The 14,129-nt window shown below is 39.0% G+C and overlaps 1 protein-coding gene across 2 annotated transcripts in view; it reads right to left on the reverse strand.

Moving 5' to 3' along the window:
• kalrna (kalirin RhoGEF kinase a) overlaps window positions 1-14,129 on the reverse strand; it is a 220,696-nt gene that overhangs the window by 45,435 nt on the left and 161,132 nt on the right. For both annotated transcript variants that reach the window (XM_041806652.1, XM_041806651.1), the window contains exons 39-40: window positions 10,648-10,726; window positions 10,127-10,294 (exon numbers count right to left, since the gene is read on the reverse strand). In XM_041806652.1, coding sequence (XP_041662586.1) covers window positions 10,127-10,294; window positions 10,648-10,726 — 247 coding nt within the window. The remainder of the gene's footprint in view (window positions 1-10,126; window positions 10,295-10,647; window positions 10,727-14,129) is intronic.

Below are 14,129 nucleotides of genomic sequence, written 5' to 3' on the forward strand. Positions count from 1 at the left end.
GACAACGCATGATCCCATGCTTCAAAAAAAATCCCACTGAGACCTCTATGGGCATAAAGAGGGAGAAAACATTATGGTGTGGCCACCATAATCCCTTGACCTAAACCCTATTGAGAACCTGTGGAGAATCCTTAAAAAGAAGCTCTATGAGAGCGGAGGGCAGTTTACCTCAAAACCAAAGCTCTGGGATACAATTCTGGCATCCTCAAAGGAAATAAAGGCAGAAACTATTCATGGAATTACAAGATCAATTGATGAGAGAGTTGTTCCGGTGATACTTAAGTATAAATGCTTAATGATTCAGCACACCACAACATTTTGGACAATGCTATGCTTCCAACTTTGTGGCAACAGTTTGGGGAAGGCCTGCTTCTCTTTCAACATGACTGTGCCCCAGTGCATAAAGAAGGACTACAGACATGATTTGATAAGAACATGACTGGCTAAAGCAAAGCCCTGACCTCAACCTCATCAAGCATCTTTAGGATGGACTGAAATGGAGACGGTAAGACAGGTCCTCCAGTCCAACATCAGTGCCTGACTGAAAAATGCTCCACAGCATGAATGGCACAAATTCTCACAAAAAACACTCCAAAATCTTGTGGAAAGCCTTCCATGAAGAGTGGAGGCTGTTATAGCTGCAAAAGTGGGAACTCTCTATATGAGAGTGCACATATTTGAATATAACATCACTGCAATCCCTGTTGGTGTGATGGACAGGAAGCTTGTGAAAAGTTCCAATGCCAATAAGAGTCTTGTTACATAACCGGAAACAGCTTCCTCGCCTGCATGTTTGCATGTTGACAAAATGTCATGTTTAGAGTAACAATACATGAGAAGGAAGGGAAAGGAAGCTGAACTGGGGGCAACAAAAGCAGCTTTTTGCAGAGAACAGAGGTATAGTCTGTGTGCGCTTGTGAAGGGAGGCTGAGGACTGAAGGGAAGCAACCTGATCAGAAAAAAGCAAAATGTAAATTCACTGTATTAACCGGAAAAACAGATTATATTAGGCTAAAGATAATGAAATAGAAGCTATATAACACCCACTTCTTGCATTAAAACCACCTGTAATGTAGCCCTTCTCATACTATCCATGCAGTGGATTGAAAACACTTGTTTAAAATGGTATAGTCTCTAAAAGTTGGTGAACTGGTGAGGACTGAGGGAAACTGTTGCGCCTCACCAGATCCACCCACTTTTCAAAATTCCAAAATTTAGAAATTGGACATTGTGCAAGAGTTGCCTACAGTTTTTGATAATTAAAACAATAATTACTCAAAATTTTTGTTGCTGTGGTCTCATTTGACTTGCGCCTGAATCAAAAAAATCCTTACTCTGTAACTCTTAAAAAAACACTTCCATGTATCTTAAAAACTGCAAGCCTACTTCCTCTGCACAAGTCTTACCCACATTCTACACTTCTTAGCAGGTAAAACACCGCAAACAAGCTTAGAAATACAGCTCTCAACCAGCCAGGCTAAAGGAAACACCTGCAGAGCATCTGTCTGGTCCCACCTGTGCCGTTGTAGCAGCAGCAGCAGCAGTGGGCGAGAATCCATCCACAGCAACGCCGGCCCCGCTTCATCCTCGCTCACACGCTCATCCCACACTCACACGTCCCGTTTCACACTCACAGACACACCTCTTTACTAACTCTGTGACTCAGCTGAACAACTGACTTGTTAGAGTGCGTACTCTTTGAGCTGAAATTCCAAAGTGCTGAGATTCAGCAGAGAGAGAGCGAGATAGAGAGAGGGAGGAGGAGACAATGAAGAAGGAGGGGCCTGCACATACACTCTTCTTTCTTTCTCAGACACAGCAGTTTCCCTCCCTCTCTCTCCAGCACACTTGAGTTCTCAGGAACAGAAGTCAGTGTTAATTACTGTGCAAAGCCACTTTCTTGTAGTAGAGAGGGAGGACTCGGGTTCCAGCTCTGTGTGTGGTTTTCTGTTACAAAGAAGGAAGTGACAGAGGGAATGTTTGACTTAAGCCCCCTTTCAGAGATCGACTTTGAAACACTGCCGGGTTTCATCTTGCACAGTGTTTTCATCATCATCATTGATGATAAAGCTGCAACGTTTGCACAGTATTTGAAATGTAAAACACTGTATTGCAAGGGGATAGTGACAACATTACAGGTGCAGCTCAAAAAATTAAAATACCGTGACAAAGTTTGTTTTTTAGCTGCAGTTTAGTTCTGAAAGTTAAACTTACATAAACTCCATTTTCATCTCATACAAAGTGAAATATTTAAATGTTATTTTGTTTTAATCTTGATGACTACAGCTTATAGCTCACAAAATCAGAAATCCACTTTCTCAGTATGTTAGACTATGAGAAAGTGCAATTTGCAAAGCTTTCCTGAGCCTTCATTCTCTCACTCTGATTTAGTCCACACAACCACAATCATGAGGATGACTGCTGACTTGAAAAATGTGGGTAAGCCACAGGAGGTCACTGCTGAAAGGGCAGGCTGTTTTCAGAGGCGGTACCAAAGCATGAAAAGTTGACTGTAGGGAAAAGTGTGGTAAGAAAAGGAGCACAAGGAACAGGGATGAGCTCAGCCTTCAGAGGATTGTCAAACACAACAGATTCAAGAACAAGGGGAGCTTCATATGGAGTGGACCGAGCCTGGAATTAGTGGATCAAGAGCCACCACACAATACCTGTCCAGGAAATGGGCTCCAAGTGTTGTGTACCTAGTGTTGAACCACAGACAACGTCATCGGCGTCTCACCTGGGCTACGGAGAAAAAGGTCTGTAATGCATAATCACACTGAGAAACAACCATTTTGTAAGATAACACAGATTTACCTTAACCCAGGATATCTTGCTGGAATTGTACTGTAAATTTAGGACACACAGACCATTTCTTGATTGAATCATTAAGACATGAGTATATCATCCAATATTTAAGATAAACTGTCTCTTCCCACATAAAAAAAACTCCATCCAACCAGGCCAAAAGTCAGCATTAGTAGGTCTTAAACGCTCCCCTTGTGTTTGTGTGTTAACATTAGTGCTGACTGCAGCAGCAGGTAAGACAACACACACTTAACCTAGAAAAAAAAGTGCTTCCAGCAGCTCTGTTTCCCCGCAGTGTCCCATTTTATACACGCTGTATCTCTGCTGATGCAGCTACAGCTCTAAACTACATCATTTAGTAAAACTAGTAAACAAATGAATAATGGCTCACTAAAATGATGACAACCTGACAACCTCAGGACTAACTTGGTAAAGCTATAAGAGCTACAGAAAGGCAAGGAGCAATATGACCAACAGCACTAACTTTTTCACAGCTATAAACTATAATTAGAATTACGTCCATGGAAAAAAAGCTCCATCTGTTTAAATGATTTTCAGTTCTGTTATCTTTAAAGCTTCAGCCTCGTCACAGTCTTTAATAGAGGACAAGGAGACCTACTTTACTGAGCAGTCACAAGACCCAGCAACTCACACAAGCACAGAGGACAGCACAGGGCAGAGCAAAGAGGCACAAGGAATGCTGCATGATTAGCAAGAGCTCACAAAGCTTAATTATCACTTTGACTCATTCATTAACAAGAAGAGGTCAGTGAATAAAATACCAATCAGTCCCCAGCCACTTAAGTTACTAATATTTTGTAGTTTTGCTTTTAAAATATCAAAAATTTGTGGTTAAAGCCACTTCAAATATGAGGCACTCACATGATATTGAGGAAGTCGGCTCTGGAGTTATTACACGTTTATTCATGTGACATGTTTTCATAATGAGATACAGCTCTCTGTCATACCACTGAGGAGACGCTGAATATGCCATAAAGTACTGAATTGAGCAACATATAGGCTAAGTACTAATGCTGATAGACTTAGCCTCTTTTTATATCCAATCATGCCAGCAACCATTTTCAAATAAATCGTACCCCCTTTGTTTGTTCCACCAGGTGATATGCCTTTCAGCATTGCCTCCGTCCTAACTTTTTTGAAACATGTTAATGGCATAGAATTCCGATAAGGTGGAAGCCTAGATCAGGCCCAAAAATTCCATCCTTACTCTACCTGAGCATGTTCAGCCCATCCCATTAAACTGTATTTTGGGTCTGAGTGTAATTCATTCCCTGTTTTTTAATATGTTTGCTTTAAACTGCAGTTTAAACTACAATTTTAAGTTGTTTAGGTCACATAAATCTATTCAAATGAGATCTTAATGTCCGTAACATAGAGTATTTATTACAGATGTGGCCTACTGGTTTACATTAATCATTAATCACTCCCATGTGATTTGTATTTTTTATTTTTTTTTAAACTTGATAAAATGACCAGCAGACCTGGGCTGTCATCCCCGTCTCATAATTTGTGCAGCAGGTGAACACAGAGGGGAGTTGATGTGAAAACTCTCCTTTAGCAGGGGGAGGATTTGCAAAGAAGAATAGCAGAAAATACCCCAATCCAGGTGTGCAAAGCATGTTGTGTCATATTCAAAAAGACTTCAGCTGAAATTACTACCAAAGGTGCTCCAACTGAGGACTGGGTTAAGGGTCTGAAAACTTGGATAAACTCTTTAAGCCACTTATTCAAACTTTAATGCTACAAAATGACTATTGGTTTGATTCTTCATTAATTATTGGAAAACTCAGACCTTTTTCTCATGAATATCTTAAAAAAAACTTCATATTGGTATATGTGCGTTTATTTCCTCGTTTAGTGGCCGCAGTTTTCTAATTTGCATCTCTCCACAGACACACAAAACATCCTTTTCATCAGCCAGCACAGAAAACTCACCATGTCTGCAGCAGGCAAATCAGCTGATCCCAAACTTTCTGTGTGTGTTTGTCTATGTGTGTGTGGGATGACAGAGAGGAGGAATATCCCACACAAACCTCTGCCCTCCTGTTAATAACCCTTACTCAGACTATTACTGTAAACTGGGTTGGGAGAAGTGAAGAGTGTGTAGGTGGGAGGAAGTTTGCTGTTGGTGTGTTGAAGGTTTAGAATTCAAAGAGTCCTGATAAGAAGGGAGGGACGGACACGTGGATGAATATGTTTGAGGCTTTTTCAGTCATTCTTCTGTTTGAAAATAAGAAAAATGCTCCTGTAATCATGCTCAGTATCAACAACATGTCTGCTGCAAAAACTAAATTGTGAGCTCAGCATTATGACTTCACATAAAGAAAAAAGCACAGCACAGTTTTCTGTTTCCATGTTAGTCTGTTTAGTATGTGCTGATGATGTGATGTTTCTTTTTGTGCCCTGGATCCACACAATCTTTAACAGACCTCTATGTTTTAAGCGTGTACATAGAGTATACGACCTCCTATATGGCCAGCTGTCATGGTAGCATAGATATACAGTACAGTAATTATAGGGGGTTTTACCATTAGGCAGAGGTAAACAAAGATCTGGGGCCTTGTGCTGCAAAAGGCCTTAGGGTAAAGTCATAACAGGTAGGCATTAAATATAAGGAATAGGTACAAAATGACTTTAAAAGACTGAGATGTGTTTTTGAAAGCAAATAAGTAGCCAAGAGTGAAAAAGCAACAGTGTAGAATTGGATTATCCAAGAGGAGGAGCCCTGGCCCCAACACCAAATTCCAAGCCCCAAAATGCTTTCATATAAAGCAAAATATAAGTAGATCGCTATAGATACACTCAAACAGTGAATTAATGGATTACTCTGTGGTAAAATAGCATGCATTTAATAATTGGAATTTGGTGGGAATTTGGAGGTAGATGTCCTTTGTAATGTTTAGAATTTTATGGATATTTGGGGTAATTTTGGAGGGAAATTTTTCAGGCATTTTAGTGTGAATTTGGTGAACACTTTTGAAATCTTTGGGTACTGTTTGCATTTTTTTGTGGGGGGTAGCTATTACATTTTTAGGGTATTCTCAAGGAAACTTGGGAATTTTTTTCTTTAATATTGGGAATTTGATTGAGACTTGGGTGGTTGAGTTTTATAGAAATTTCAGGCAATTTGTCAGGATGTTTTGGGGAATTTTTCAATGAAAATGTAGGCTTTAGATCAAGTTTCATTCAAACATTTGAGGAATATTTGAAGAAATTTGGGGCACTTTTTACAGGAAACTAAAAAAAAAAAAAAAAAAAAAAAAAAATGAAGATTTTTCCACTGAATGTTTTTGGTAGTTGTTTGGTTATTTTAAGAAATTTGTGTTGACAGTGGAAATAACTTTAGGTCAAAACTCAGTCCTGTTCAAGGCTGAGCTTTTAAACTTATCAGGTCCTAATAATCTGGAATTGGTGGGAGAAACTATAAATGCATCAAAAGCAAAGGGTTAAAATGCCTTTATGTCAGTAACATTATGATGTGTTCAGGGTTTATTCAGTATTATGATGATGTGTTCAGGGTTTATTCAGTATTATGATGATGTGTTTAGGGTTTACTCAGTATTATTATGATGTGTTTAGGGTTAAGTCAGTATTATTATGATGAGTTTAAGGTTTAGTTAATAACACTATGATATGCTTAAGGTTCAGTTAGTGTAATTATGATGCTTTCACAGTTTGGTTGGTTATATAATAATGCTTTTAAGTTTGCTCAGTGACATGATCATATTTAAGTTTCGGCCGCTAACAATGTGATGCAGTTTAGGCCAAGTTTATAAAATGACTATCAGACAAATTTAATAAACCATCATCATGCTGTATTCAATTGCAACCTAAAAAGAGAACATTTAGATTTTGTGTTCTGAGTCTTTTTGTGTTCATGTTCTGAGACTTATTTATCAGGATATTTGCACTCTCTAGCCTTTTGAAGAGGATCTGGCTGCTGACCTCTATGGTGGGGGGATCTTGACTGTGGGGCAGGAAGTGACATACATTACCCAAGCCAAGGTAATGGTAAGTGGCTTTTTTCACAACAGCAGAATTTTATGAATAAAAGTGAACATTTACTGAGCTAATTCATTTAAATTTAACACACCACAAACTAAGGAAAACCCAAAGGAGGTTTCAGTTAGGTACCTGGACACTACAGGTTAGGGTTAGGTACTTGGACCATATAGGTTAGGGTTAGGGTTAAGGTAAGGGTAGCGGGGAGGGGACTAAAATTAAAGATAACACACCACAAACACAGGGAAATCCAAAGAGCAATAGAGTTAGGCACCTGGACCCTACAAGTCAGGGTTTGGGTAATGCTAAAGGGGTGTGGGCTAAAATAAATAATAAAACACCAAAAACTAAGGACAACCCCAACATGGGTTAGTACGTCACTTCCTGGCCCACAGTTGAGGACGCCCCGTTGTAGAGGTCTGCAACAGATGAGCCAAAAACATCCCACTGTAGAGGTCTGCAGCCAGAGGTCTCACACCTGTTGAGTAGTCTTTTTATTTTAGTCAACAGTTTTCATAAATTGAACTAAATCCAGCCCTCTGCTAGAATCAGGATGATCCTGAATGTTAAACTTCTTTCTTAATTCTTGTTTTCTTTCTGCAAGAACCAATCACATGTTGTCCTAACAAACAACTTTAATGTGATGATTTCTTTTGAAACACTGAGCCTGCAGAAGATTGTGGTACGTCCATTGTGAAAATAATCTAGAGTGTTCCTGCAACAACTCCCCTCTTGAGAGATTAAGGAGCGAATTTCTCTTTTTAAAGGATTTGACTCCTTTACAAACTTCTCTCTGTGAGAACGTTGCATGGTATGTCTGCCAGAGAGCAGGGCAAATTTCAGGTATATTGTAATGTCAACATCTCACCAATAGAGGTCAGTAGATATTAGATTACCTGAAGCTACATCATTGAAAAGCAACCCTGCATACAAAAACATGTTGCCTTTTATCAAATCTACATTAGTGTCCTTATCATTGTTTTATATGAAGAAACTTACTAGATTTCTATATTTAGGGAGAAATTCAATGACTAGTTTCACATGTTGGCTGCCACTTTTTCTCATTGTACTCTGGGTAGTAATGTCTTACGGCTGCATTGTTCTTCTAGTGGAATATCAACCTTAAAACACTTGAGTGCATTTTTTCATAAAGAAGGCAATAAAGAAGAACCTACTATAATGTAGCTCAAGGTGAGTACAATCCAAAAACACATATAAAAGACACTGTTGATTTAATACTGTCTTTATATTCATTGTTTCTTTCTACATTGTAAAATCCCTCCAGGAAAAATCTAACAACATAGACATGTTACTAAACTGTGACTTCAGCTGCTTAACATGTGAAATGCACTGAATCAGGTCTTAGGGTAGCATTTTATAGCATTTGGAAAGCCCCGACACTGATTTAGATCAGCCGTGTGTGATGCTTGTGACTCTCATATATCTGTAGAAAAGAAGGTCAGTAGTTCGTTGAAATTACACAAGTTTGATTTCATTCACAACTCTGGATTATGTGTGCAGCTGGGATGATTTCAAGCAGGACTTTCCACAGAAATCTGAAGTATGTGGGTAAAAGTAGCCAGACAGGAGGGTCTGAAAATATGCCCCTCTTCAATTCATTAAACAAAGGGAGGTACACAGGGAAATTATGGGAGGGCGTCTTGGGGTCCTTGAGGAAACTTAAAGCATCCAACAAATGATGCCTTTCAGTCTGGTGATTTTTTTATGCAACTATTTGTGGTTGGAATTTATTTATATATAAAGAAATAGTTATTTACTTATTAGTAACAAAAAAAATCATCTGTTTCATGCATAAAGATCACATTGCTGCAAATTGAATCTTTATTTAAACAGGGTCATTCTAAAAAGTGGTGTTTTTTCAATAAGAAATCTCATGGAGTGGGTTTATCTTTTAAACTCTTAAAATTAAGCCTTTCAAAGTTAAAATCCTTTGACAGAAATCTTACATAACAGCCAAACATCAAATCTGTGATGAGTGATTTCACCACAGTAAGGAGATTTAAGCTTCTGTAGCAGAGCTACATGTTAATCTAAAATGAAATCTTTTAAGAAGATACATTTTTGAAATTAATCTAATTTGTACATGAAAAGTGAGCTGTAAGTTCAAACTATTTTATTGATGCAACAGCAGGAAAAAAAATTAGCCTGCTGCAATTAAGTGGCTAGTCAGCTGTTTGGCTGTCACCAGGTGCAGAGGACCTGTTGGGTTAGACCAGATCTTGGGGGCAGACGTATGCATAGAGGGGTCACCAGTAGGGAGGATACCTGGACAGATGGAGCATGGTGTTGGCCTGGACGATGGCCATCAGGAGGCCAGAGCAGTACAGAACCAAGGATGACGAGGACAATTGCAGAGCCGGCATAAGTTCCATTGCAAGTGCTTTCAGACAGACGGGGCTCTGGTTCTGGTTCTGTGCTGGAGTCTCAGAACCTTGGTGCTTTCTGGTGAACCAGCCCATGTTGTCACCAGTTTAAGCAAAACCAAAGTGGGAGGACATAATGGACATATGTCCAGCTCAAATTTTACCCAAGTCTTTCTTGCTGTCCCGGTATTCCTTCTTCAGTTCCTTGAGTTTGTATAATTATTTGGTCCGGCATTCAGGTGAATCAAGCCTTCACCATCTCTTCTGCAAGTTTGGCATATGACTTATTCTTTCTTGCACTCAGGCTTCACCTTGAATTCTGTCGATTACAACCAAACATTCTGTCTCCCAAGCAGATCCCTTTTTCTCCATTTATTGCTTGTCTTCACGACCTAGGATGGGATATGCCTACTGATGATGTCACGGTTCCCAAGAAAGAACCAACTATTTTTGGTTCCTGCTGAGAACCAACTTCTCAGGTTCAGAACCATTTTTTTTCTGTTACAATATGCCAAAGGGGTAAAAATTAGGTTCAGGGACCAGAACCAGCACAGAGCCCTTCCAGTCTGGAAGGCGTATACCTGGCTTTTGGGAGGCCTTGTTTCGAGATTTCCTTTTTTAATTACACTGAAAAAATGATTTCCAAGTTGGTTAGGGCAGTGATATGGGAATATTTGAAGGTTGTTGTCAGAAAGATTTGGAGTTGGATGTTTCAAGTGAGATTTTTCACTCTCCTAACTTAAAATCATAAAAAGATTTGAAGTTTAGAGATCTAACTTTCCATTTGTTGTTTTAGATGTTTGTTGTGCATTCTGGGGAACTTGAGAACCACGCTTTTTATAGCCACAGATATAAAAAAAATTATAAAGCAGCAGTTAAGCTCACAAATATAATTTCAGATCTGCTCTTCCTACCTTTTCCTGAGCCGAAGAAGCAGTCCATCTCCACGCTGGAGCGGGAGTGGGACACACAGAGAGTCGAACTGGGAACCAGTCCCTCTTGAGGCGGGCTGCGGTCGGTGGTCCGGACCAAGCACCAACCGGGCCGCTCGCTCGGCCGCTCCAACAGTTCCACGGTCTGGCCTGGGAAAAAAGTAACACATCAGTTTAAAGTTCAACTTTTTCAGAAGATGTCATTTCAAATGTTTAACGGGATATTCAGGTTTTTTTTGTACATTTTCAGAGGGGACTTTATTACACTGTCCACTGACAGTTATTCTTTTTTGCATTTCTATTTTTAGCTTCAAGAAACATTAATTTGAAAAGCAGGCATATGACATTAAAAAAGTAAAAACTAAGAACTATTTCCTCATGTATTTCTTTAAAATCGGATGTCTTTTTGTAACCTGTGAAGCTGCATCCTTTTGCCAGTTAGAAGAATAAACAAATTGAGAATGTATGAGGATGTGTGAACAGGAAAAAGACAATTTTCTCACCAGTGCTGACGGTCATCTCTGTGCTGCATCCTGCTGTGAAGTCCTGAAGGACAACCGTCAACTCACAACCACCAGAGAGCTGCAACACAAAGAAAGAAAGAGGAGAGATTTGATTTAGTTGACTAATGTCAAGACTTGACAAGTTAAAAAGGGACAAAAGTTGTTGAGGCAAATCTGCACAAATCATACAAACACTTTCAGTGCCTCTGAGTCAATGTTCTCATATTCAAAGACTTCATTCTGGCTTCAAATAATCTGCTGTGTATCCTCCTTGTGTAATGAACAGATAAACTTAATCCAGCTTGAATAAGTTGATTTGAAATAAGCTCTTATGAACACTAATGTAGGTCCATACAGAAAATAATAAAAGGCAGAACTTAACTGCTCTCAATGTTAATCATTCATATGAAATAAACAGTTTTGCAGAGACTAAAAGTGTCAAACTGTTCAAATACTTGAAGATCAACCGACAGTTCCTGAACATTTAACCCTGGCTTCTCTTTTAACACACTGACATTTCAACAAACATGGAAAGGCTCAGACAAGCCTGAATAAACACTAAAGAAATCTACAACAGTTTTGGAGATGACTGATTATCGCCCACACTGATAGGAATGACAGAAATCATTGCAAGCAGCAGCTATAAAAAATATAAGCTGGAGTCAGAGATTGACAGACTAGATGAATAAGCAACAAACAGTGCTGGTCATAAAGTGTTCAAAGTGGACTTCAGTGTCGTAAGGTACAACTGTTATGTAAGACACAAAATGACTCACACTCTCACACAAACAAGGGTTTCCTGCTGATAAAGCTGATGTCACACAGCTGAGGTTTGTGGACCTTTATCCCTTTAAATGAATATCATTTAGGACAGTCTTAGCATTTTTACATAGAAGGAAAACACATAAATACGACATAAAAGCTAAGAAATAAAAGCATAAATTCAGCTGTTTAAAATAAAATTTGTACAGGAAAAATTGCATTTTGGGTATTAAAACCTCAAAAGACTTACTAAAGCCTCCTGTACTGACCTGACCTCACATGTGTACAGTAGAAACACCGTCAGCTGATGGCTGTAGTGTTTGTGTGCATGAATCTTAATTCTAAGTGTTTTAACAAGTGAAACCAGACGTGTTAGTACATCAGATCATGCTGTTTTGTAACTAGAGCTGGTTTCCTTCTTTAGGTTTTTGAAATTTCTCCCTGCTGGATTTTCCACAGTTGACTGTGGGTAATATTATTAGAAAGTGGAAGCATTTAGGAACATCAGCAAAAAAAGACCTGTTTGATGAGTTCAGTGTCGAAGAACTTGACTGGCCCGCAAAGAGCCCTGACCTCAACTCTATCGGGCACCTTTGGGATAAACTGGAACAGAGATTGCGAGCCAGGCCTTCTGGTCCAACATCACCGCCTGACCTCATACAGTAAATGCTCTATGGAATGAATGGGCACAAATTTCCGCAGAAACACTCCAGAATCTTGTGGAAAGCCCTCAAAGAAGAGTGGAGGCTGTTACAGCTGCAAAAGGGGGGCAACTTCATATTAAAGTACATGAATTTGAATACAATGTCTTTAAAGTCCCAGTTGGTGTGATGGTCAGGTGGCCAAATACTTATGTGCAAATAATGTGCATACAGAAACCAGATCACTTTCAGAGATGATAACCACGACCCCTGTATACAAATCATACAGTTTATGTATCTCTAGATTGAGCTTAGCGGCACTGTGACTATGCCTTCACTTTAAAAGTCTATGTTGAACGACCCCCCCCGCTCTTACTTATTTCCCTCATCTTTGTGCCATCTCTGCTCTGCTGCTGTCTTGGAAACTTTCAGAGAGTGTTTCTGTGTGACTTAATGTGTTTGCAGGTAAGCTGCTGCTCTTTACCAGGCTTGAGATCACCTAGCAACAGAGACTGCTGTTTCTATTCAGGGTCAGTAAGTTTATACCTGACAGATGGCCCTGCACATGAGGAGACGCACACAGAGAGCGTCACAAAGGCTTTACAGGTGTTTTCACTGATTCGAGTGGACTCGATAAGTGGTCAGATTGAAGGTGGAGTTTTGAAGAGTTATGAAATAAATCCAAATTCTAGAAAATTTTTGATACTTTTTCAAAAACGCATGCTATAAATCATGCAAAATCTTAAAGTTATTATTTTAATTTTATCAATAAACTTTCCCATTTAACTCATTTCCCCTTTATGATTGTTTTTGAGGGTGTGTCTGGTGCTCTGCTGCTACTATCAGTCATATGACCCATTTCTATGCACCAAAAATACACTTGCAAATGCACAGGGCAGCTTGTGATGGTCATATGTCGGAGCAGAGGAAGATGGCGTAAAGCAGAACAAACGAGCATCAGTATCTTTTACAGCAGACTTCATTTGGAATCATGAAACAGCTGTGCCACATCAGCTTTCATTCATCTGAAGCTCAGCGTGAATGAAAGACAGACATGTTTGAAATCTGAGTGGTGCAAAATATCTCCAAGCTGCTGCAGAAAACAACCTGGTTTTAACAGAACAAATTTAAGGAGACAGGGAATAAAAGTGGATAACTTCTCCTTAATATTGACATTACAAAACACAGCACGAAAGTAGCTTAAACTAGTTCTTTAAATTAAGTTTTGTCTTATTATAAGAATTTTAGCAAAACTCTTTAGGCTTATTTTACAATCATAAGTCTGTTGAATTTAGGCAAAGTTTTCTAGGCTCATGAAAGTGCATGAAATTGAGACATGAACAACACAGAAGAAAGTTAGACATTTTTACTGCAGCTCTAATACAAACTTTTGGTGATTTTTAAAATCTGCCCTTGCTTATATTATGTTTAAATGTATGATGTGCATGCTTAAGTACTCTCTCTATACAACACTTGTAATTCTCTGTTATTCAACAATCAATAGTAACCGAGCCTCAAAGCTTTTAGAAATCTAGAGATCTTCAGTTATATTTCAATGTAAACTTGCAAAAACTTAGGAGACCACTGCCTAAATTACATAAATACATGAAAATGTAAAGCAATATTGGGTTTCTAGATTTGTTTTGTTACAACAAAATTACACTAAACAAAAATATAAACGCACAAGAAATATTTTTGGTTATTTTTATATCATAAAATATAGTGCATATCCTAAAATAACAGTACATTTTTTCTTAACAAATGAGCTTTAATTTGTGAGCACTGCAATCAATTTTAAAGCAATAGTCCCGGAGTAATGGCAGCAAGAGCACAATAGGGGTCGATGGTCCAAGTTCACAGATGTCAGTAACACGTGTCCACCATTAGCCTCACGCAGGCGGTTCCTGACTGTCTGAGCTGAAATCCGTCTGTTGTGAAGACCAACAGTCTCATCAGCAGTTCTGGTTGCTGGGCGGACCCGATCATGCAGGTGCTGAAGCCGCATGTAACGGTCCTGAGCAGGCGTGGTCACAACCTTGTTTGACCAATCATCATGCACTTGTCATATTCTAAATCTGT

The sequence above is a fragment of the Cheilinus undulatus genome, linkage group 15, assembly GCF_018320785.1.
Source record: "Cheilinus undulatus linkage group 15, ASM1832078v1, whole genome shotgun sequence".
NCBI lineage: Eukaryota > Metazoa > Chordata > Actinopteri > Labriformes > Labridae > Cheilinus > Cheilinus undulatus.